The sequence below is a fragment of the Gigantopelta aegis genome, chromosome 8 (genome assembly GCF_016097555.1).
Source record: "Gigantopelta aegis isolate Gae_Host chromosome 8, Gae_host_genome, whole genome shotgun sequence".
In the NCBI taxonomy this organism is placed as follows: domain Eukaryota; kingdom Metazoa; phylum Mollusca; class Gastropoda; order Neomphalida; family Peltospiridae; genus Gigantopelta; species Gigantopelta aegis.
In genome coordinates this window covers 49,633,120-49,659,817 of record NC_054706.1, presented here as the reverse complement: position 1 = coordinate 49,659,817, position 26,698 = coordinate 49,633,120, and the positions used below count along the sequence as shown (strand labels likewise).

General features: G+C 41.3%; 1 protein-coding gene across 1 annotated transcript in view; it reads left to right on the top strand.

The window, feature by feature from the left end:
- Positions 1-19,008, top strand: part of LOC121379700 (guanylate cyclase 32E-like) — a 172,662-nt gene extending 153,654 nt beyond the window's left edge. Inside the window, exons 16-21 of the mRNA XM_041508350.1 lie at positions 7,492-7,672; positions 9,827-9,967; positions 11,830-11,953; positions 13,320-13,662; positions 15,775-15,866; positions 18,076-19,008. Of these exons, the coding sequence (XP_041364284.1) occupies positions 7,492-7,672; positions 9,827-9,967; positions 11,830-11,953; positions 13,320-13,662; positions 15,775-15,866; positions 18,076-18,558 (1,364 nt within the window). The 3' untranslated portion in view covers positions 18,559-19,008. The remainder of the gene's footprint in view (positions 1-7,491; positions 7,673-9,826; positions 9,968-11,829; positions 11,954-13,319; positions 13,663-15,774; positions 15,867-18,075) is intronic.
- The last annotated feature ends 7,690 nt before the right edge of the window (positions 19,009-26,698 follow it).

The window sequence follows — 26,698 nt, the reverse complement described above, 5'->3', positions numbered from 1 at the left end:
GGCAGTGTTGAGGGCATATGAATTACGACCTGAGGATTATCGTTTACGGTATAGCGAGTTGAGAAAAACGCAGGGTCAGTCTTATAGTGAGTTTGTGGCTAAGAAGGCAGGGATGTTTGGTAAATGGGTGGTGTCTCATCAGGTAGAGTCATATACCGAGTTACGGGAGTTGTTGATCTTACAGGACATTAAAAATGGATTACCATTTAGCTTACATATTCATTTAGAGGATCTTGATGTCAAAAAGATAGAGGAGGCAGGCATAGTGGCAGATGATTACGTGTTAATACACAAAGCTCAGGCAGTACAAGGTAGCTCTATACAACAGGGTGATAAGAAGAAATTTCAGCCAGGTTTTTCCCGGGAAAGTAGCTAATGGGAGAGTCATCTAGTTGGTCAGCTAGTCAGGCAAGGAATGCACCTGGTGGGCAAAGTAAGGATTGGCCTGCATTATCAGCCAATGCACGAACTTTTCGTCCACATTGCAGTTACTGTAAAAAGGATAACCATCTTGTCGGGGACTGTTTTAAAAGGAAACGCGATAGTTTTAGTGAGGTCAGCTCCGTTAGCGAGAGAGTTAATGGTTAGTCCCATGGCAGAGAAAGTAAACCCGTATGTGTCCACTGGTATGGTTTGTGATGTGAAACAAGAATTGAGTCCTACGGCAATATCAGTCTATCGAGACACAGGCTGTAGTCAGTCGCTGATCACGCAAGGGTGTTTAGCTGGTATTAAGAATTCAGATACAGGACGTAGTTTGGCCTTAACCTCGGTTATTGGAGAAAATATGGTTGTCCGGTTACATAACGTTTTCTTGTGTTCGAAGTTTGTGACGGGACCAGTCATTATGGGTGTTGTGAAGGACTTGCCTTTTGAAAACATAGGAGTTTTGTTGGGTAATGATTTGACTAGTCAATGTTGTCAGCCGCAATGTGACCAATTGTTAATTGAAGACAGCCCTTTACCTATAGAAGAGTGTGAGGTTGATTATACCAGATATCCTGCGTGTGTATTGATACGTGTGTGAGCCATGAAATTGGAGTGGATGAGGTTATCAGTAAAATGGTAGATAATTCAACTGAGGAATTAATTGTGGTGGAACCTGTTGATCTCCCGCAGAGGGGAAATGAACCAGTTGTGTTTGATAGGGGGGACTTACCTTGTAATAGACAATAGTTAATCCTAGAGCAGGGGACTGATCCAAGTTTGTTGGCAGCTCGCACTACATTGTTAACTGAGGGTGAGATGGAGGATCAGATGTCAGGATATTACATGGACAAGGGAGTATTAATGAATAAGAGTGTGGAAAAGGTTGTTCCTGATAGTGAGGAATGTGTGACAAGATGTAGAATTGTGGTGCCCTCTAAGTAACGTCCGTCATTGTTATTGTTAGCACATGAGGATGTGTTTGCTGGCCACTTAGGGCGGAATAAAACTCATAGTAAACTTGCCTCAGAGTTTTATTGGAAGGGAATGTTTCCAGATGTCAGTTAGCATTGTATGTCATGTCATGTGTGTCAGGTTGTGGGCAAACCAAATCAGCTAATTCCTCCCTATCCCCTGCAGAAGGTTCCCATAGTTGGGGAAGCTTTTTCAAAAGTGTTGATAGATGTCGTGGGGCCATTACCGAAAACGCGTTCAGGCAACCAATTCTTGTTAACAATTATGTACTTAACTACGTGTTTTCCAGAGGCGATTCCCTTAAGGAAGGTTACTGCGTCTGTTGTAGCTAGTGCGCTGCTTAAGTACTTCACGTACACGGGTTTACCAGGTGAAATTCAAAGCGACCGGGGTACGAACTTTATGAGCAAGTTAATCCAGCAAGTACTGTCTATGTTAGATATACGACAGATTCGTTCTGCTGCATTCCACCCTGAGAGCCAGGGCGCCATAGAACGTTTCCACCAGAGCATGAAAAGTATGCTCCGCTGCCATTGTTTCGACAATGGTACTGACTGGGACCAGTCAATTCCTTTCGTGTTGTTCGCAGCACGGGATGTTAAGCAAGAATCCTTAGGATTCACCCCATTTGAGTTGGTCTATGGGCATTCAGCCCGAGGCCCTCTCAAATTGGTAAAAGATAGTTGGTTAGACAAGGATAATGCCGAAAACCTGCTGATTTATGTAGGGAGAGTTAGAGATAGGTTGTGGCAGGCGACCGATCTGGCTAGGAAGCATCTGAGCTATGCTCAGAGCAAAATAAAATCAGTGTTTGATAGGAAGGCTAAGAGTCGGGAATTTAAACCAGGGGATAAAGTGCTGCTGTACCTTCCCATTAAACGGGGTTCATTACAGAACAGGTAGTTCGGTCCCTATGTTGTGCACCAACGGGTTAATGAGACAGGGTATGTGATAAACACTCCTGATAGGATTAGGAAAAGTAGGTATTGTCACATCAATTTTCTAAAAGGTTATTTTGACAGACTGCCGATAGTTCCAGTATTGCCTGTCCAAATTGAGAGTCACTCAACTTCCTGTGATGACGTCAAGACTGCAGAGATCAAGTTAACCAACCGCCAGATTCTAGCAGTCTTGAGTTCTTATCTACAGCACCTTGACAGCACCCAGCGAGCAAAGTTGACCACGTTGAAACAAGACAATGTTTCCATTTGTCAGGACCTTCCAACGGTTACCAATACCTTAATCCAGGATGTGCGCTTGGAACCCAACGCTACACCGATTCGACAGCATGCCTATCGAATAAATCCTGTAAAACGTGCGGCACTAAAAAAGGAGATAGATTACATGTTGGAACACGACATTCTGGAACCATCAAACAGTCAGTGGGCATCACCTGTTATTCTGATTCAAAAGGGAGATAACAGTTTCCGGATGTGCGCTGACCTACGTCGCGTGAATCAACTCATCAAGGCAGATGCCTACCCTCTACCCCGCCTTGACGATTGCATCGACCGAGTTGGACACGCGCAATATATCACCAAATTGGACCTACTTACGGGTTTTTATGCCATTTCGTTAACGGAGGAAGCTAAGGACATTCTGGCGATCATCACACCTGACGGCCTCTTCCAATTCCGAGTGATGCCGTTTGGTTTGAAGACTGCCCCTGTTGCCTTTCAAAGGATGATGAACCAGGTGTTATCAGACCTAGAAAACGTCAGTGTATATCTGGACGATGTGGTGTTAGCCACCGACACTTGGGATGAACATTTAACCGGGTTACAACAAATATTCAGTCGCCTACAGAAAGCTAACTTGATTGTGAACCTGGGCAAATGTGAATTCGTGAAAGCTTCAGTGACCTACACCCAATGTAATCGCTGATGCCCTGTCCCGAAGTTGAACGTTATGATAATGTGTTGACATTCTTGATTTCTGTTTTGTTTTTATATATATTATATTTGTATACCAGGGACTCAGAGACTCAGTGTGATTACTGGTAGTCACCTTATTATTACATGTGCTATAAATGCCCGTATGCGTCGGTTAACGGACCCTTTTGTTTTAATGTAGTATATTTCCCTATTCCTAGAGTAGAGGAAATATCCTTTTTGAGGTAGGGGTGTGTGACTGTACATGCTCTTAATTTCTTTTCGCCTGTGGCGATATTAATTGTTTTAGAAGGCCGTGTGCAGTTCCAAATGCACTTAGCCCAGATGGGCAATTTGTTACGTAATACCTTCGCGCGATCGGGCATTCCAATATGCACTCAGTCCAGATGTGGAGGCCATGTGGCCAGTAGTTACGTAATACCTCTTCGAGTGCGGTTTTTACAACCGTGATTTGGCGAATGGCGACAGCTATATTAATATATACTTTATATAAGATCGTATCTCTGATCATACCTAGACGAGCCATACTAGGGTTTAACCGCCCGTTACAGAGAGATCTAATAGATATACAGTTAGGAGAGATATTTGGACAATCGTGTTTTATTCAGTTACGGGTATTATAGAATCCCCGTGACAGACAATGTTTTGAATTGTCTCCTCTTTAAGTCAGTTATGATCCATTCATAATGCACCCACCGCGGCTGGTATGAAATAATCTCATCTTATTATCCTTGGACGATTGTTGCGTTCCGTGTTTTAATTTTCTCCTTCCGCGTGTACCGGCCACGTAGGATCACACAGGACAAGGAAGCCGTGATTTTCGCAACATTTCCATCACTGGTCTGGGATTAGCTAGGGGAAAGACTATTGAGCAGAATCTCTCCAGGGAGTTACATTTTCTCTCAGCAATTGTCTTACTTATTCCAGCCCACGAAACTATCTGATGGCGGTCTCGAAACAAATCGGAGGTTTTCGTGTTGTATATAGTTTGAACTTCTCCGACAAATCGTTAAAAATCTTAATAACCTATGGCAATAACTGCTGTTCGTTTTAAGCCTTGTTTAGCACTTGAAGAACGTAAACCTATAACCGAAAAACAATTCTTATTATTAGCAGTACTGATTGTTGTGTTTGCAATGAACGTAAATATCGTTTTGCAAGAATTATAGTTGCTAGTTTGGACCTACTTTTAGAGCATTTAAATGGAAATGTCACTTTTCCTTTTGCAAGCAGATTAAATACACGTTGCCACTCTCATTATATATGAAATATCTGCAAGAGCCACTTTTATTATAAACCATTGGGCTATTTCTCGCTCCAGCCAGTGTATCATGGCTGGTATATCAAAGACCGTGGTATGTTTTATCCAGTCTGTCGGATGGTACATATGAAAGATCCCTTGCTGCTAATCGAAAAGAGTAGCCCATGAAGTGGCAACAGCGGGTTTCCTCTCTATATATCTGTGTGGTCCTTAACCATATGTCCGATGTCATATAACCGTAAATAAAATGTGTTGAGTGCGTCGTTAAGTAAAACATTTCCTTTACATTTCCTTTTATTTTAAAATGATTACTTCATTACTGGTCAAAATAATATTTAAAAACTGTAGCCTAAAGTTGTCAAAGTTTAGATGATGTATAATCATCATATATAACATTGTCTTATGTATGGTTATCTACAGCTTCCTTCACTTTTAGAATAAATTTCCACTCAGATTTACGTTTTTTAATCTGTGCTCAAAATACGGCCTATTTATACAAGAAAAAAATGTACCGTTATATTTTGTGATTTCTAAATGCAAAATGTTTTTGAATTCAGTGTCCCAGGAAATTAGCTTGCCGTAAGACTTTCCATTCTACGAACTAACGTTAGTGTTGATTTTGAGGAAGGAAGGAAATGTTTTATTTAACGACGCACTCAACACATTTTATTTACGGTTATATGGCGTCAGACATATGTTTAAGGACCACACAGATATTGAGAGAGGAAACCCGCTGTCGCCACTTCATGGGCTACTCTTTTCGATTAGCAGCAAGGGATCTTTTATATGCACCATCCCACAGCCAGGATAGTACATACCACGTCCTTTGTTACTCTAGTTGTGGAGCACTGGCTGGAACAAGAAATAGCCCAATGAGTCCACCGACGGGGATCGATCCTAGACCGACCGCGCATCAAGCGAACGCTTTACCACTGGGTTACGTCCCGCCCCATGATTTGAGAAAAACAATTTATCTCGCATAACAAACACTTTCATGGCTTACCAGTTACACTCCCTGACACCATACAATATTGATACTTCCTTTCACAACAATACAAAGGTTGCCCTAATATCTTAATTAACACTATTGCGTGACAGGGGACATGGTTTGTGTCAGATGATGTACTTAATTCAACTTAGGATTCAAATATGTTTTGCCAGGGGTAACGATGTTTGAAACATATCAAGGCTTCCGGACGTTTCTAAATGTATTTACATAATTGTTTTGAACTATGAATTCTATTCTATTTAGCTCAGTCGGTTGAGTGCTCGCCTGCGGTGTTTACGTCGCAGGATCGAACCACCTCGGTGACTTTATTCAACTTTTTCTTTTCTTTCTTGTTACAACCAGTGAACCACAATTGGTTAGTGCATATAAAAGATCCCTTGTGCATTAAGGAAAATGTAGCGGGTTTCCTCTGATGACTACGTGTCAGAAGTACCAAATGTTTGACATTCAATAGCCGATGATTTTAATCAATGTGCTCTAGTGATGTTGTTCAACAAAACAACCTTTTTGATTTCCGTACAAGTGGCGGTAGTTACCTCAGGCTGAAGAGCGCTCACCTCTCAGTGTCGAATGAGTAGCATATCAAAGGCTGTTATACGTGCTGTCCTCTACGTAGAAAAGTGCATATTATGAAAGTCCACTTGTTGCTAATGAAAAAATACAGCAGGTTTCCTCTGAAGAGTTCGTGTCAGAATTAATAAATGTGTGACAACCGGTACCAGATGAATAATTAATCAATGTACACTAGTGGTGGCGTTAATCAAAATAAACTTTAACTTTCGTCATTACGACTATCGGTTTTAAAACCCAATTGCATACTACCGATGGCTACTGTAAGTCGCACCGTCTTTATTCATCTTTAGAACCAATACTGTTGTTTTCACAAAATTGCTGAACATTCATTAATGATATAATGCTATGCATCAGACGTAACAAGTTTAATCACTGAAGCATGATTGCGGGAAATCACGTAGGAAATGTGTCATTTTTGAAGGGCTTCGGCGGCCTACGACGTCAAAAACATGGGCAAACAATTCGAACAAGAAAATATAGAGGAAATATCAGACATCGCAAACGTTATAGTTGATCCATTGGATGTTGTTACCGAGATTTAAAGCTGTGATATCGCCTTCCCATTATATTTAACGACACCACTAGAGCACATTGATTTATTAGTTATTGGCTTTCGAGTGTCAAACATTTGGTAATTTTGACATGAATACTGTAGTCTTAGAGAGAAGAACCGTTACATTTTTGTTTCCATTAGTAGCATGGAATACTTTATATGACGAGATAGCACGGTCTTTGATATACCAATCGTTGGGTACTGGCTAAACTTTTAATTTTAAGCAAAACCATGCTTGTATGACTATGCAACTGAAAAGGTTTACCGGCCTCGGTGGCGTCGTGGCAGGCCATCGGTCTACAGGCTGGTAGGTACTGGGTTCGGATCCCAGTCGAGGCATTGGATTTTTAACCCAGATACCGACTCCAAACCCTGAGTGAGTGCTCCGCAAGGCTCAATGGGTAGGTGCAAACCACTTGCACCGACCAGTGATCCATAACTGGCTCAACAAAGGCTATGGTTTGTGATATCCTGGCTGTGGGAAGCGCAAATAAAAGATCCCTTGCTGCTAATCGGAAGAGTAGCCCATGTAGTGGCGACAGCGGGTTTCCTCTCAAAATCTGTGTGGTCCTTAACCATCTGTCTAACGCCATATAACCGTAAATAAAATGTGTTGAGTGCGTCGTTAAATAAAACATTTCTTTCTTTCTTTCTTTCTGTTTTGTTTTGTTTTGTTTTGTTTGTTTATTTGTTTGTTTTGTTTTGGTTTGTTGGTTTCTTTATTTTTTAAAAATTTAATTGTGCGTTTTGTTGAGGGTTTTTATATATATATTTAAAAAATAATAGTTCTATATTATTGCAGAAATCATTGAACGAGTACGAACATGCCCGGACGACGTACCGTTCCGTCCCCACCTATCGGAGCTGAGCTCGACTCCCGCGTTCATCATCGACATCATCAAAGAGTGCTGGGACGAGGACCCGCTCAAGAGACCAATCTTCAAAGTGATCAGAACCAAACTCAAACCTATGCAGAAGGGGATGTGAGTGAACCTCTACTGAATCACTATTCTTGTTTGTATAAGTACCATAATTTGATACCCAATAGCCGATGTATGCTTCGTGTTGGGGTGTCGTAAAACATTCATTCTTCTTTCGTGCATTCATTCATTCATTCATTCATTCATTCATTCGTGCATTCATTCAGTCGGGGCGAGACATAGCCCAGTGGTACAGCAATCGCTCGATGTGCGGTCGGTGTGGGATCGATTCCCGTCGGTGGGCGCATTGGGCTATTTCTCGTTCCAGCCAGTGCACCACGACTGGTACATCAAAGGCCGTGGTATGTGTTATCCTGTCTGTGGGGTGGTGCATATAAAAGATCCCTTGCTGCTAATCGAAAAGAGTAGCCCATGATGTGGCGGCAGCGGGTTTCCTCTCTCAATATCTGTGCGGTCCTTAACCATATGTCTGACACCATATAACCGTAAATAAAATGTGTTAAGTGCGTCGTTAAATAAAACATTTCATTCATTCATTCACTCATTATGCATCACTATTATTTACTAAAATTAGAGACATATTGAGAATGTCAAACTCACGCGATATCTCAGTGGACTCGTTTCCATTAAAGGTCCAGACCCTAGTTTCAACCTGTGAAAATTAACACAAAGTTTATTTAATCTACAAACCTGTAACACATTTGGATAAAGTTACAATTTAGTGAAACACGAGTCTGTGACTTTGACATGGTGAAATACCCTCTAAAAATAGACTAAAACTCGACTCCATAACTGTTACCTCTCAGTAAATTGTGATTTCAGTTATTTAAAAAGGCTCCATAACTGTTACCTCTCAGACGCACGTGCGTTTTTAAAAATATGATAAATGCATTTTGTGATATTAAAAACACCAGGAAGACCAACAACTCTTCGAATGTATGGAAATTGATCATCTAAACCATAAAATCTAAGTAAAGTATGATTTCAGCTATCAAAAAACGGCTATAATAGTAAAAAATATGCCTTAGTGTTCAAAAACTAGGGTATGTCCCTTTAAATGCCACAGACAAGTCATATAGTTCACCAGCGATTGATCGTTATGATGTACGTATATGTGCACTATAACAATCATGAGCGCTATGGGATGTTCATTCTCATGAACACAGTAGGCTGATTCAGTTGATCTATTTTTAAAACAAGGAAATAGTAAGCGCGTTATATGTTTTAATTAATTTTATAACTTTATTTTGGTACAGAAAAGAAATGTTGAGTGCACGTGGGTGCTTATTTTAAAGAATGTATATGCCTAAAAGACGATTCATAAGACATGTGTATTCTCTTTACTTTGAACTCGTCATTATCATGGAGTATAGTCATTCCAATAATAAAACAAGAATCCCAGTGTACTAGTGGTGCTAATGCTGCTGCTGCTGCTGCTGCTGCTGCAACTGCTACTGCAGCAACTAGTGCTGCTGCTGCTACTACTACTCCTACTACTACTTACAGGCCCGTAGCATGGTGGTCATTATTTGGGGGGGGGGGGGGGGGGGCAAATGAACGAGCACCGTAGGCGCGAGGTATTTAGGGGGTCCGGGGGCATGATCAAAGGTTATTTACCCGCTACTGTAACTCTCCCCGTTAATCTCGATCCGTTAGTGTAGCTACATCTTTTCAATTCAGTCGTGATGTAAAGGTTATATATATAAATAAATAAAAAAATATAAAAAATCCCCACAACATTATGCGGGGGGTCGGGCCCCTTTGCCACCCCCACCCCTGCTACGGGCCTATACTACTACTACTACTACTACTACTACTACTACTACTACTACTACTACTACTATTAACAATAACAACAATAATATAGGCGTCAGAAACGTGGCGAGGAAAGGGCAATGTTGAAGATATACTAGCCCCTCAGTTGAAAATCGAATTAATATATGTGTGTGTGTGTGTGTGAGAGAGAGAGAGAGAGAGAGAGAGAGAGAGAGAGAGAGAGAGAGAGAGAGAGAGAGAGAGAGAGAGAGAGAGAGAGAGAGAGAGAGAGAGAGAGAGAGAGAGAGAGAGAGAGAGAGAGAGACAGAGACAGAGAGACAGAGAGAGAGAGAGAGAGAGAGAGAGAGAGAGAGACAGACGTTGGCATTTTCACATGGCTAACGATAATATAATAGCTAGTATTATTACTTCTGTTGCTAGGAAATCCAACATATTTGACAACATGCTGGCTATAATGGAGAAATACGCGGACAACCTGGAGGCTTTGGTGGAAGACCGAACAGACCAGCTTATCGAAGAAAAGAAGAAAACAGAGGAACTGCTCTACCAAATGTTACCAAGGTAACGGTCGACCATTTAATACTGCAATCAGTCTACGAGTAGACAGCAATTCATTAAAGACACTTTTCAAATAATACCAGGGTCGAGTGCAGCCAGAGAGAGTACCTTTTAATATGCTCCTATACCACTAGGGTTTCAGGCATGTCCAGCCGGAGCGAGCAGAACAAAAACTGTCTGCTAGACTGGTTGATATGCGCTTCACGGTTAACCAAATTGCAACGTCGGGAACCAATCTAATAGTTCGTGAACGTTAGCGAAACTTTAGCGGATTGAACTCGAGGCAGACTTTGATACTTTCGAAAGTCTTCGATACTTTGGATAGTATTGTTCTTGTTGTTTTTCTCCAAAATATGCACGGATTAAGGGAATTCTGCAAGTACTGAATCGTACCTGAAGAGTTATTTCCCTTGCACGATAATCAATAAAAAGGTCTATCTAGTTCAGAACAGTGGGGTGGGGGGTATTGGGGTGGGTTTGGAGTTTATATTGTGCTCTTTTCCATCTAAGAAAAAAGGCTACTGTTATACAAAAAACACTTTTAGGGGTGTGTGAGTGGGGCGGAGGGGGGGGGGGTAATACTACCCTTGCCTCCTCCCTCTATGTACGGCCCTAAACGGTTGCAGTTGGTGTGATATCCTGCGTTGACCTTTTCGTGTAAATAATAATCAACGTGACTTAAAACAGAGGTGTTGTATTCCACTGTCTCACAGAATCGATATGTCACCTAATCACAATAGACCGTATTAACACGTTTGGCAAGAAACTACATTTTGTCAAGGCCGGGGCTCAGTAGGTTGAATGCTTGTTTGAGGTACTTGCGTCGCAGGATCGAACCACCTCGGTCGATCCATTTCAGCTTTTTTTCTTCTTGTCCCAACCAATAGTACAGTACACCAGAACTGGTCAAAGGCCATGGTATGTGCTTTCCTGTCTGTGGGAAAGTGCATATAAAAGAAAGAAAGAAATGTTTTATTTAACGACGCACTCAACACATTTTATTTACGGTTATATGGCGTCAGAAAAATGGTTAAGGACCACACAGATTTTGAGAGCAAACACGCTGTCGCCACTACATGGGCTACTCTTTCCGATTAGCAGCAAGGGATATTTTATTTGCGCTTCCCACAGGACAGCACAAACCATGGCCGTTGTTGAACCAGTTATGGATCACTGGTCGGTGCAAGTGGTTTACATCTACCCATTGAGCCTTGCGGAGCACTCACTCGGGGTTTGGAGTCGGTATCTGGATTAAAAATCCCATGCCTCGACTGGGATCCGAACCCAGTACCTACCAGCCTGTAGTCCGATGGCCCAACCACTACGACACCGAGGCCGGTGGAACGGTTAATGTAAAGCCATTGCACCAGCAGTTTTGGTTTCAGCCTCTGTCAAATACAAATCGATAGAAGTTGCATTTACCTACGTTGGACACTCTAGCTGTTTTACTTCAACCCAGTAATGGGCGGGACGTATCCCAGTGCTAAATCGTTCGCTTGATGCGCGGTCGGTCTGGGATCGATCCCCGTCGGTGGGCCTATTAGGCTATTTCTCGCTCCAGCCAGTGCACCACGACTGGTATATCAAAGTCCGCGGTATGTGTTATCCTGTCTGTGGGTAGTTTTGCTTTGGCGGGGTGGCGCTGGCGCGGCTATCGTCTTCATCGCCACTCGTATGGAAGCACTGGTATTTACTAAATCGTCCGTTATGCACAGACACCTCGCCCGCACCGAGCCAAAAAATGCACACAATTTTTTTTTTTTTTTTTTAAATTACTCTTACTTTGTTTTACATTTAATAGCTCATGTCTTGTTCGTGCTGGCCGTGTCGTGTCGATTGACCTAATTAACATATTTCTATTTTAGGCCCGTGGCGGAACAGCTGATGATAGGTAAAAAGGTGGAGGCGGAGGCGTACGACAGTGTTACCATATACTTCAGTGACATATGCGGCTTCACACAGATGTCGTCGGAAAGTACACCGATGCAGGTAATTATACTGTGATATATATGATATGTTATATATATATATATATATATATATATATATATATATATATATATATATATATATATATATATATATATATATATATATATATATGTATATATATATATGTATATATATATGTGTATATATATATGTATATATATATATATATATATATATATATATATATATATATTATATATATATATTTAATACATGACTGGCCGTTAGATACCATTTATCTCACAACGAGTTGTTTTTAAATGTATCTAACGAGCTAAAGCGAGTTTGATACGTTTTTAAACAACGAGTTGTGAGATAAATGGTATCTTAATGGACACGAATGTATTATTGTATTTCTTACATATCCTCAAAAAAAATGTTTTAAGCAAATTTTAACATCTTTTTCGACTAGAAGATATTTACAACGTGATGGAGAGCGTCAGTGATAGCTGCTGTAACTAGTTTGTATCATATCAAATTGCAGGCGATCGATCTGCTGAAAGATCTGTACACGCTATTTGACTCTACAATAGATTTGCTACGGGGAATTAAACATCACTCTCCTTGAACTAATTTGAGGGGAGTGATGGAGAGCGTGAGCGATAGTCACCTTAAACTACAAGGACTGCTGTAACCAGTTGCTATCATTACAAATTGCAGGCGATCGATCTGCTGAAAGATCTGTACACGCTATTTGACTCTACGATAGATTTGCTACGGGGAATTAAACATCACTCTCCTTGAACTAATTTGAGGGGAGTGATGGAGAGCGTGAGCGATAGTCACCTTAAAATACAAGGACTACTATAACCAGTTGCTATCATATCAAATTGCAGGCGATCGATCTGCTGAAAGATCTGTACACGCTATTTGACTCTACGATAGATTTGCTACGGGGAATTAAACATCACTCTCCTTGAACTAATTTGAGGGGAGTGATGGAGAGCGTGAGCGATAGTCACCTTAAACTACAAGGACTACTGTAACCAGTTGCTATCATTACAAATTGCAGGTGATCGATCTGCTGAAAGATCTGTACACGCTATTTGACTCTACGATAGATTTGCTACGGGGAATTAAACATCACTCTCCTTGAACTAATTTGAGGGGAGTGATGGAGAGCGTGAGCGATAGCTCACCTTAAACTACAATGCGTAGAGTAACCAGTTTCTGTCATATTAAATTTCAGGTGATCGATCAGCTGAACAATATGTACATGCTATTTGACTAGAATAAGAGTTCTAAAGGACATTATGCATTACTCTACTTGAACTTATGGGGGGGGGGGGGGGGGGGCGTGAGCAATAGCACACCTTAAACTACAATGCCTACTGTAACCAATTTGGATCATTACAAATTTCAGGTGATCGATCTGCTGAACGACCTGTACACGCTGTTCGACTCGACGATCGAGTTCTACGACGTGTACAAAGTGGAGACGATCGGCGACGCGTACATGGTGGTCAGCGGCCTGCCCAACAGGAACGGCATCGCCCACGCCGGGGAGATCGCATCCATGTCCATCCACCTGCTCGAGTCCATCAAGCGGTTCCGGATCCGACACCGCCCGACCGACACCCTGAGTCTGAGGATCGGGATCCACTCCGGCTCGTGCGTCGCCGGGGTGGTCGGGCTGAAGATGCCGAGGTACTGTCTGTTCGGTGATACGGTGAACACGGCGTCGAGGATGGAGTCTAGTGGCTCTGGTGAGCGAGGTGTTTTGTTGCTTTAACTGTTGCTTGTGTAATAGCTGATTGAAGTCTGTGTCTGTGTCTTTATCTGTGTCTAGACTGGCCTCGGTGGCGTCGTGGCAGGCCATCGGTCTACAGGCTGGTAGGTACTGGGTTCGGATCCCAGTCGAGGCATGGGATTTTATGGGTAGGTGTAAACCACTTGCACCGACCAGTGATCCATAACTGGTTCAACAAAGGCCATGGTTTGTGCTATCCTGCCTGTGGGAAGCGCAAATAAAAGATCCCTTGCTGCCTGTCGTAAAAAAAGAGTAGCCTATGTGGCGACAGCGAGTTTCCTCTAAAAACAGTGTCAGAATGACCATATGTTTGACGTCCAATAGCCGATGATAAGATAAAAAAATCAATGTGCTCTAGTGGCGTCGTTAAATAAAACAAACAAACAAACAAACAAAATTATCTCTGTCTAGGGGCGGCGGGACGTAGCCCAGTGGTAATGAGCTCGCTTGATGCGCGGTCGGTGTGGGATTGATCCCCGTCGGTGGGCCCATTGGTCTATTTTTAGTTCCAGCCAGATCACCTTGGTATGTGCTATCCTGTCTGTAGGATGGTGCATATAAACGATCCATTGCTGCTAATCGAAAATAGTAGCCCATGAAGTGGCGACATCGGGTTTCCTCTCTCAATATCTGTGTGGTCCTTAACCATATATCCGACGCCATATAACCGTAAATAAAATGTGTCGAGTCCGTCGTTAAATAAAACATTTCTTTTCTGCTTTCCTTCATCTATGTCTGCTTAGCTGCTTGCATTTGTCTGTTCGTACATGTAGTAGTCCTTTTGAGCCTTCAGTGATCCATCGGTCATTCCATCATGCATGGATTCATCTATTCATTCATTCATTCATTCATACATACATTCATTTAGGGGCGGGACGTAGCCCAGTGGTAAAGAGTTCGCTTGATGCGCGGTCGGTCTAGGATCGATCCCCGTTGGTGGACCCATTGGGCTATTTTTCGTACCAGCCAGTGCTCCTCAACTGGTGTAACAAAGGCAATGGTATGTATTATCCTGTCTGTGGGATGGTACATATAAAATATTCCTTGCTGCTAATCGAAAAGAGTAGCCCATGAAGTGGAGACAGCGGATTTCCTTTCTTAATATCTGTGTGGTCCTTAACCATATGCCTGACGCCATATAACCGTAAATAAAAATGTGTTGAGTGTGTCGTTAAATAAAACATTTCCTTCTTTCCTTCTATTCATTAATTTATCATTTCATTCATCGGTCCATTTATTTATTCGGCCATCGGAATATACGCGTATCCAACCATCTGGATACGCGTATCCATCCACCCATCTGTTCATACGTCCATATATCAGCGTTTCCATCAATGCATTTGTTCGTCTATTTGTACGTCTGTTCCTACATGTCTCTATTTATACATCAATTAGTCTTTCATTTCGCCGGTTCATGATCGCATCCATCACATAGTTTAATAAATGTGTTGTGATTATATTTAATGGTCTTTGTAAATAAACTTTTGCTGTGTATTTTTAATTTTATTATTATTATTTTTAATTATTCGTGAGATTCGTCAATGTTTTAATTTGGAGATATGTTATTTAGATTTTTTAAAATGTATATTTCATGAAACATTACAGTTCTGATTTTCGAGCTTGTTGAAGTGTTAAAAATGACTTTGCTCTCGGTTGCTCTTGACCCAGTGCTCTCATTGAATAAGGAGGAAAATACACCACATAAGAGTTTATACTAAAGATTCATATAGACTGGATGCGGCGCGTGCGTGTGGGTCGGCTGAAAACAAAATCGAAATGCGTTTGTTCCAATGAGAGTGTCTGAAATGAATGCGTGCGTCTGCAAAAAGCATTCGGCTAGCAGCAATAAAACAATTGTGTATGGTGTGCATGTATATGCCCAAAACGCAAGTATATACCCATCAGACGCAACAATCGGACCGCACGCACGTCTATATGAGTCTTAAATGTATAAATATACAGTTCGAAGTAAATAGTTCATGGTCTTTTAGTATAGTTACTAGAAAATATTGATGTATTGAAAATAAATGTATGCATAATTGTTTGTTTTTTGTTGTCTTTCCTTCAGCTCTGAAAGTTCATTGTTCTAATAAATGTAAAGACATGCTGGAGAAAATTGGTGGATATCAACTTGAAGAACGAGGATTTATTCCGCTTAAGGTAATCATGTTATGTTTAAACACATTGACCTGAAGCAACGCATAGCAGTTATAAACGTGCATATTCGCGCATTTTAAACCCAAATGGAGGGACGTAGCCCAGTGGTAAAGCGCTCGCTTGATGCGCGGTCGGTTTGGGCTCATTGGGTTATTTCTCGCTCCAGCCAGTGCAAGAAAGAAATGTTTTATTTAACGACGCACTCAACATATTTTATTTACGGTTATATGGCGTCAGACATATGGTTAAGGACCACACAGATATTGAGAGAGGAAACCCGTTGTCGCCAATTCATGGGCTACTCTTTTCGATTAGCAGCAAGGGATCTTTTATATGCACCATCCCACAGACAGGATAACACATACCACGGCCTTTGATATACCAGTAGTGGTGCACTGGCTGGAACGAGAAATAGCCCAATGGGCCCACCGACGGGGATCGATCCCACACCGACCACGCATCGAGCGAGCGCTGTACCACTGGGCTACGTCTCGCCCCTCCAGCCAGTGCACCACGACTGGTACATCAAAGGCAGCGGTGTGTACTATCCTGTCTATGGGATGGTGCATATAAAAGATCCCTTGCTGCTAATCGAAAAAGAGTAGCCCATGAAGTGGCGACAGCTGGTTTCCTCCCTCAATATATGTGTGGTCCTTAACCATATGTCCGACGCCATATAACCGTAAATAAAATGTGTTGAGTGCGTCGTTAAATAAAACATTTCCTTTAAAACCCAAATTATGTGTGTGGTTTTTTTTTGTGGTTTTTTAAATTGCAAAACGTAAATAAATCCCCTTTATTTGCCATTTGGATTGGCATTTGATAATTGGTACATCAAATTTAATATGCTTCAAACATATTACAGCGTAAAGCTACTAGTATCTTTGAAGCTAATCTATACTCTTGAGACCTTTTAATTACGTCGATCTCAAATATATTGGGAGTTTGTCATTGTCGTCATGTGGACGTGAAGACACGGGACACCATGTAGCAGCTGAATCTAAAATTGATGAAATTAGTGACAGAATTCGCAGGTCTCACTACACAGTTCACGTCCGAGTTTTAGAGTGCATTCATCATGACCAACTATAGTTCCTAATTGTTACATGTGCTGTAACTTCACCGTGGTGCAGGGGTGTAACATTCTCTTTGAGAATGGTCAGTACAGCACAAATACCCTTGTTTTCTTCTAGATACAATTGAAATTTTGAGTAAAAGTCAGTATCTATCTGTGATATTTGTATTTTTGCACAGTTCTTTACATTGTTTTTATTTAAAACTTGAATTTTTATATTGATGTTGATCATCACTTTATTTGTTTGCATTATCATAGTTTGACACCCAATAGCCGATGTATTTTTCGTACTGGGGTGTCGTTAAACATTCATTCATTCATCCATTGTTACATGTAGTGTTTCACATACTAGTACTCACTTTTAGTAATTTGGGGAAGAATTAAAACGATATATATTTTTTCAATGGTAAGGCTTCAGGCAGGATTTTATCCACGTTATTTTGTGATATTGTGCATTTAACTTTTGGGACATGAGTGTACAGCAGAACAGTAAATTGGTTCTTTGACCATTTATTCGAGCCGATGCTTTAGCCAAATGCGGTCTTATAGCAAAAAAAAAAACTGAGATGAAAATGTTCTCAATTTTATGACAGATGACATCTGTTTAGTAACAACTCAGCTGAACCATAATTGGAGTTTGAGTTCAGCATTTGACCTTTAAAATTAACCGTACCTGATAGGTACTGGGTTCGGATCCCAGTCAAGGCATGGGATTTTTAATCCAGATACTGACTCCAAACCCTGAATGAGTGCTCCGCAAGGCTCAATGGGTAGGTGTAAACCACTTGCACCGACCAGTGATCTATAACTGATTCAACAAAGGCCATGGTTTGTGCTGTCCTGCCTGTGGGAAGCGCAGATAAAAGATCCCTTGCTTCCTGTCGTACGAGAGTAGCCTATGTGGCGACAGCGGGTTTCCTTTAAAAAACAATGTCAGAATGACCATATGTTTGACGTCCAATAGCCGATGATAAGATAAAAAATCAATGTACTCTAGTGCCGTCGTTAAATAAAACAAACTTTACTCTTTTTTTTCACCAAATTCAATTTTTGCATCACAAAATTAATAACAAATCAGTATTTCGACTTGTCGCTAAATGTACTATATCATCATTCCTTTGTTTTATATCCATCCAGGGAAAAGGTGAAATGCAGACCTTCTGGCTGGTTGGTGAAGACGAAGGCAAGCGTGTTGAACGATTCAGGGGTTATTCCCCTTCTATGGGAATGACGTCAATGTCTTCGGTGTCGTCATTCAAGAGGAGGTCAAAAGGAAGCATTAAATTAAACCATGCGTTTGTGAAAAATTCATCTGGTTCTCCCATACAGGAGAAAACCGTACCAAACGGAACGACCACTGGTGTAACCACCCCATTATTTCTTCATCCGCATGGATTTCTCTCAGGACCTTCCAGTGCTGATCTTCTAAGAAGGTCGTCGTCAAGGCGACGGAGGTTAAAGTTCACAGTCAGCGAAAGCGAGGACGACAGGTGCAGTCAGAGCGAAGTAGACTTTCCAAAGTCCCCTGTCAGTGTGATGGAAACCACACCCCTGATTTCGCGCAGGTTCGACGAAGGGGAAGAGGTTGTGTGTTACCCCAGCTGCACGAGTCCTGTGTAGCGGTGCTTTTCAGGGGCGTAACAGGTGTAAACGTGACGTGTTAGCAATGAGCGGCGGTGCAGGGGTGGGGCGTGGTTCTTGGAGCATACCTCACGGTTTTCGTTTTCTTTTTTCTTTTGTAAATTGAATAAATGGCAACTACGTTCCTGTTTTCAGACAAAAAAAACCCACACAAACGAAGAACATCCCGTGATATTGTTATATATGTGTATATATTCGGAATTAATACACTCTGTATATATTGTTTAATACATTATATATTATGTATATATTAGGTGAAACTAACCAAAAAAGTGTGAAAAAGAAACAAACACTGTAAGTACTGAAAGAAAACGGCAATATTTGCTAAAATAATTAAAGGGACATTCCTGAGTTTGCTGCATTGTAAGATGCTTCCGACTAATAAAATATTTCTACGATTAAATTTGCATATTAAATATATGTTCTTGTGTGGAATATAAGTGTCTGTATATTCAATGTGTTTCTGGTCGTCTTAATATTTGTAAGAATACCAAAATGGGTTTTGTCTTCAAATAATTTCGTACGTATGAAACAAAATATTTTAGGAAATAAAATGAAATTTAACCTAGTACAAATATTGGAACGACCAGAAACACGTTTAATATACAGCCACTAATATTTTATGCAGAAAAACATATATATGTAATTACAATCGTTAAAACGTCTCTGTTAGTCGACAACATATTAAAACTCGGGAATGTCCCTTTAAAAAAAAAAAAACTACCGAAACAGACCATTTCAATAAAATTACATGATATTAATTTTCTTGTTGAATATAAATTATTATTCTATATCTGAGGTTTTTGTCTTTTTTGCATGTGATCTCTTAAACATATTATCACTCAGTCGAAATTCCCTGCTTTATATACGCACGTCTTCGACGGTTCGCATACTGATAAGAGGTTGTCCGTACGTAAACTTTTCGTTTCCGGAGCAAATCTTCCTCGTCAATCCATATAGGATGGTCAATCCTTGTATGTACGCACATCTTGGGATTGTGGTGTGTAGGTTACCATAATTAGGTAACCGCGACCTACTTTTAACGCATTACTGCATGTTAAAGACAATCCTTGTCCGGGCCATATTTTCCTTATTAATTTATATATGATCATCAAACCTATCACGAGGTGGTGGGTCACAATTTTTTTTTAAATAATAATAATAAACAAATAATAATAAACAAACATGGGATACATATGAAGTACATTGACATTCTTGGTCTTATAACAAAGAAATGACAGTAAATTATTGTTGATATATACTACTCAAAAGAATTTAAGGGTCAGACGATATTTTCGACATTATTTTCTGAATGTCAATTATATTAGCTAGACCATAATGTCAAGCATGGTATTGTTCCATTTTGACGAAAGTGGGTCTAAGCAACCCATAAATGAATTAAAATCCACTGTCATTGACACTGTCGACTAGTTCTAATGGCGAAAACATGCTTACATTTGCACATAAATTAGGGCGAAAGCGAAAGGTCTGCTAAGTGCCCATAACTTGCTTTTTCACAAAGCGCTTCATTTGCACGCTTTGCACGTGTATTCCATGTTCCCAATGCTGAATTTCCGTATAATTGGAGCTTGCGTTCGTGTACGGTGCACACTCCAAATTCGACAATGGTACGACTTCAACTGACTATCGAAGATCGAGGAAGGGCTATTGCTTGGCTTCAGGATGGCAATACGCAAAGAAATGTTGCTCTTAGACTTGGTGTCAGTCAGTGTGTCGTTGGCTGACTGTGGCAACGGTACCAAGCAACGAATTCTGTTCGAAATCGTCCACGTTCGGGAAGACCCCGAAGCACTACAAATAGAGAGGACCGCTACATCACCAATATGGCTCTACGTCAACGCACAACCACTGCACGCCGATTACGTGACAATCTGCGGACTGCGACTGGAACTCGAGTGTCTGATCAAACCATACGCAATCGTCTGAGAGCCAATAATCTACGTTGCCGTCGCCAGGCTGTTCGACCACCACTCCTACCACGTCACAGAACGGCCAGACGTCACTGGTGCACACTTCATCTGCGGTGGCAACGTGTTCAGTGGGGTCGAGTGATGTTCACTGATGAGTCCAGGTTTAGTCTCCAGTTCAACGACGGTCGGGTTCTGTCTACAGACGTCCTGGGGAGCGCTTCGCTGACGTTAACGTTAGACAACGTCACCGTTTCGGTGGTGGCAGCGTCATGGTGTGGGGCGGCATCTCTATCCACCACAGGACCCCCCTCTATGTGGTGGATGGCAATCTGAATGGAATCCGCTATCTGAATGAGATTATCCGGCCGTTGGTTTTCCCAGGCCTTCAGCAGATTGGCGGCGGGGCAGTTCTGCAGGATGACAATGCCAGACCCCACTGCGCCAGGGTGGTAACGGACTTTCTCAGACAACAAGGTATCGCCAGGATGGATTGGCCAGCATATTCGCCTGACTTGGCCCCAATAGAGCACGCCTGGGACGAATTAGGCAGGAGAGTTCGTGATAACCATGCCCCTCCGGCCAACCTTCATGATCTGGGTCAACTTCTTATGGCAGAGTGGCAGGCCATTCCCCAAGAGTTCTTCAGACGTCTGATCAACAGCATGAGGCAACGATGTGTCGAGTGTATTCGCGCCAGGGGTGGATTCACACACTATTAAACGAATGTTCTAATGTGTAAAATCCATGTTTGACAACCTTCAACTTTGACAGCATGTCATGTGACTTTCTTATATACAGTGACGTTTATTTGTGTTTTTTTGTAAATATGGAACAATAAATAAAAAATTTGGTGTAGTTTACATCATCAATCTAATACACTCTGAAACTTATTTGGTTATAAATGTTTGACCCTTAAATTCTTTTGAGTAGTAATATAGGAGGAAAATATAATCTGAGAAATAAATTGCAGTTAAAGTTTTTCCATCATTCATTTAATTTTGCCAAAGCAATTGCGCATAGGCATAAACATAGTACATTTGCATAATACATTTACATAATTACGAAGAATCAGTGACATTGGACAAACGTGTAAATATATATTTTTCAAAAGGATTGGGGGCACTCTAATAAAAAATTTCAATTGCCACAATCGTAAAGTATATTAACTATGGGGAATGGTTATATGATAATAGTGAATTAAATGGGCAAACATTACAACCGGTAGTTTAGTACTACAGTAGGTTTTATCACCACCAAAGATCTTGAAGGACGACTGTGGTCAGAAGTGATTTTTTTTAAGTTGACGTTTTTTTGGTCAGTAAATCGCAAATTCAAACAATAAAAATGACTTAAAACAAAACAGTAACAACTGTATGATCAACAGAATGAAAACGATTGACAGAAATAATGTTTCACAGTGATTAATGGACCTTCCTGGAAATGGTCAAAATCGAGAATGACACCCCATGCACGTATACTGCGTGATGCATGTACAAACTATGGAATGTGTATCGGTGTGTTGATAAACAGACCTGAGCGTACTTTACTAGGATATCTGTGGTCAAAACGTATGTTCGGTCTAATAGTTGATATTAACATTAATATTTCAGGTTACCCTACTTTTTTGAAGAGTATACATGTAACAAGGTCCTGTACAGATTGGGGCGGCCTGGAATGTATGGATATAGTACACACACACACACACACACACACACAGAGAGAGAGAGAGAGAGAGAGAGAGAGAGAGAGAGAGAGAGAGAGAGAGAGAGAGAGACAGGCAGAGAGACAGACAGACAGACAGACAGACAGGCAGAGAGACAGAGGGAGGAGGGAGACTTTTATATGCATATTCCCGTAGATACGAAGAATATACTAGTATATATTTTGTTGAGACGGTACACGAACAAGAACAAATGAAGAAAGACAACACCCACAAAATTATAAAAAAAATATTCGACCGAGGATGACCGATCACGCCACAATGTGGAGGTGTATCACGCCAATATACGCACCTTTATTTCGATAACACAACTATCCTGTAGCTGGCTTTGTTCACCACAGTGTGGAGGTATATGACGCCAATATACGCACCTTTATTTCGCTAACACAACTATCCTGTAGCTGGCTTTGTTCACCACAGTGTGGAGGTATATGACGCCAATATACGCACCTTTATTTCGCTAACACAGCTATCTTGTAACTGGCTTTGTTCACCACAGTGTGGAGGTATACGAGGCTAATATACGCGCCTTTTATTTCTCTAACACAACTATCCCATAACTGGCTTTGTTCACCACAGTGTGGAGGTATACACACCTTTATTTCGCTAACACAACTATCCTGTACTGGCTTTGTTCACCACAGTGTGGAGGAATACGAGGCTAATATACTCACCTTTGTTTCGCTAACACAACTATCTTGTAACTGGCTTTGTTCACCACAGTGTGGAGGTATACGAGGCCAATATACGCACCTTTATTTCTCTAACACAACTATCCTGTAACTGGCTTTGTTCACCACAGTGTGGAGGAATACGAGGCTAATGTACGCACCTTTCTTTCGCTAACACAACTATCTTGTAACTGGCTTTGTTCACCACAGTGTGGAGGTATACGAGGCCAATATACGCACCTTTGTTTTTCTAACACAACTATCCTGTAACTGGCTTTGTTCACCACAGTGTGGAGGTATACGAGGCCAATATACGCACCTTTGTTTCTCTAACACAACTATCCTGTAACTGGCTTTGTTCACCACAGTGTGGAGGTATACGAGGCTAATATACGCACCTTTATTTCTCTAACACAACTATCCCGTAACTGGCTTTGTTCACCACAGTGCGGAGGTATACGAGGCCAATATACGCGCCTTTGTTTCTACAACACAACTATCCTGTAACTGGCTTTGTTCACCACAGTGTGGAGGTATACGAGGCTAATATACGCACCTTTATTTCTCTAACACAACTATCCTGTAACTGGCTTTGTTCACACAGTGTGGAGGTATACGAGGCCAATATACGCACCTTTATTTCTCTAACACAACTATCCTGTAACTGGCTTTGTTCACCACAGTGTGGAGGAATACGAGGCTAATGTACGCACCTTTCTTTCGCTAACACAACTATCTTGTAACTGGCTTTGTTCACCACAGTGTGGAGGTATACGAGGCCAATATACGCACCTTTGATTTTCTAACACAACTATCCTGTAACTGGCTTTGTTCACCACAGTGTGGAGGTATACGAGGCCAATATACGCACCTTTGTTTCTCTAACACAACTATACTGTAACTGGCTTTGTTCACCACAGTGTGGAGGTATACGAAGCTAATATACGCACAATTATTTCTCTAACACAACTATCCTGTAACTGGCTTTGTTCACCACAGTGTGGAGGTATACGAGGCCAATATACGCACCTTTGTTTCTCTAACACAACTATCCTGTAACTGGCTTTGTTCACCACAGTGTGGAGGTATACGAGGCCAATATACGCACCTTTGTTTCTCTAACACAACTATCCTGTAACTGGCTTTGTTCACCACAGTGTGGAGGTATACGAGGCTAATATACGCACCTTTATTTCTCTAACACAACTATCCCGTAACTGGCTTTGTTCACCACAGTGCGGAGGTATACGAGGCCAATATACGCGCCTTTGTTTCTACAACACAACTATCCCGTAACTGGCTTTGTTCACCACAGTGTGGAGGTATACGAGGCTAATATACGTACCTTTATTTCTCTAACACAACTATCCTGTAACTGGCTTTGTTCACACAGTGTGGAGGTATACGAGGCCAATATACGCACCTTCGTTACTCTAACACAACTATCCTGTAGCTGACTTTGTTCACCACAGAGTGGACGTATACGAAACCAATATACGCACCTTCGTTTCTCTAACACAACTATCCTGTAGCTGACTTTGTTCACCAGTGTGGAGGTATACGAGGCCAATATACGCATCTTCGTTTCTCTAACACAACTATCCTGTAACTGACTTTGTTCACCACAGTGTGGAGGTATACGAAGCCAATATACGCGCCTTTGTTTCTCTAACACAACTATCCTGTAGCTGACTTTGTTCACCACAGTGTGGAGGTATACCAGGCAATTATACGCACCTTTATTTCTCTAACATAACTATCCTGTAACTGGCTTTGTTCACCACAGTGTGGAGGTATACGAAGCTAATATACGCACCTTTATTTCTCTAACACAACTATCCTGTAACTGGCTTTGTTCACCACAGTGTGGAGGTATACGAGGCTAATATACGGACCTTTATTTCTCTAACATAACTATCCTGTAACTGGCTTTGTTCACCACAGTGTGGAGGTATACGAGGCTAATATACGGACCTTTATTTCTCTAACATAACTATCCTGTAACTGGCTTTGTTCACCACAGTGTGGAGGTATACGAGGCTAATATACGCACCTGTGTTTCTCTAACACAACTATCCTGTAACTGGCTTTGTTCACCACAGTGTGGAGGTATACGAGGCTAATATACGCACCTTTAATTCTCTAACACAACTATCCTGTAACTGGCTTTGTTCACCACAGTGTGGAGGTATACGAAGCTAATATACGCACCTTTATTTCTCTAACACAACTATCCTGTAACTGGCTTTTTTCACCACAGTGTGGAGGTATACGAGGCTAATATACACACCTTTATTTCTCTAACACAACTATCCTGTAACTGGCTTTGTTCACCACAGTGTGGAGGTATACGAGGCTAATATACGCACCTTTATTTCTCTAACATAACTATCCTGTAACTGGCTTGTTCACCACAGTGTGGAGGTATACGAGGCTAATATACACACCTTTATTTCTCTAACACAACTATCCTGTAACTGACTTTGTTCACCATTAATAGTTAACCATTCGCCAACACTGTCCTAGTCAAACAGCCATGTGTATACAGGACAACGTCATATCTAAAAAAAAAACATGAAAATGAAACGAACATAAAGGCTGTATAGAACCAAATAAAATAGACGACCATAGTAGCAAATGTGACTTCAACAGCTACATGCGTTTCACTCTGCATATACACCACATATATAAACACTAGAACACATCATCCATGAAAAAAAAAAAAATTGTGTGTGCGTGCGCGCGCGCGCTTGTGCATGTATATATGTATGTGTGTGTGTGTGTGTGTGTGTGTGTGTGTGTGTGTGTGTGTGTGTGTGTGTTTGGGTTTGTGTTTATGTATCTGTGTGTGTGTCTTTGTGTGTGTCACTGTGTGTGTGTGTGTGTGTGTGTGTGTGTGTGTGTGTGTGTGTGTCTGTATGGTCCTGTGTTTCTGTGTATGTATGTATGTATGTGTGTGTGTGTGTGTGTGTGTGTGTGTGTGTGTGTGTATGTTTGTCTGTCTGTCTGTCTGTGTGTGTTTATGTGTATGTGTGTGTGTCTGTGTATGTGTGTGTTTGTGTGTGTGTGTGTGTGTGTGTCTGTATGCTCCTGTGTGTTTTGTGTATGTGTCTGTCTGTCTGTGTGTGTGTGTGTGTGGTGTGTGTCTGTGAGAGAGAGAGTCTGAGAGAGAGAGAGAGTGTGTGTGTGTGTTTGTGTGTATGTATGTGTGTGTGTATGTATGTTTGTGTGTGTGTGTGTGTGTGTGTGTGTGCGTGTGTATGTATACATACATACGTGCCTGCCTGCGTGCGTGTGTGCGTGCGTGTGTGTATGTGTGTGATCTAAAATAACAATTTATGATAAAAAGTCCGTTTACATATGTCACGATGTTCGACGCACAGTGAAATGCTGTATCAAACGTTGGGTGCACCTGGAACCTTTACCCGGACGATATGCTAGTTTGTATTATTACGTTCCACCAATTCTAAACACCAGGCAATTGTGTTCAGTTTACTTCTTTCTTAGTCAACGAGCAGCAAGCCAATTCCAGTTAATAAGTCAACATATAGGCACACGCAATAAATATAATTCATCGAACACGAGCGTGACCTTCCCATAAACAATTACTTTGCACCCGCGTACAGATCGCAACAGTTTCTATAGTTTAAGCTCCGAATTATAAATATGTGTCCAATTATGAATGCCGTGATCTGAGGTTTTGTAGTGCATCGCATTTAGTGTTCCTCCCAGCATTACCTGACGTGTGCAATAAGCTAGTCCGAAGAAAACCCATTTCCGAATCACAGCTAATCTGC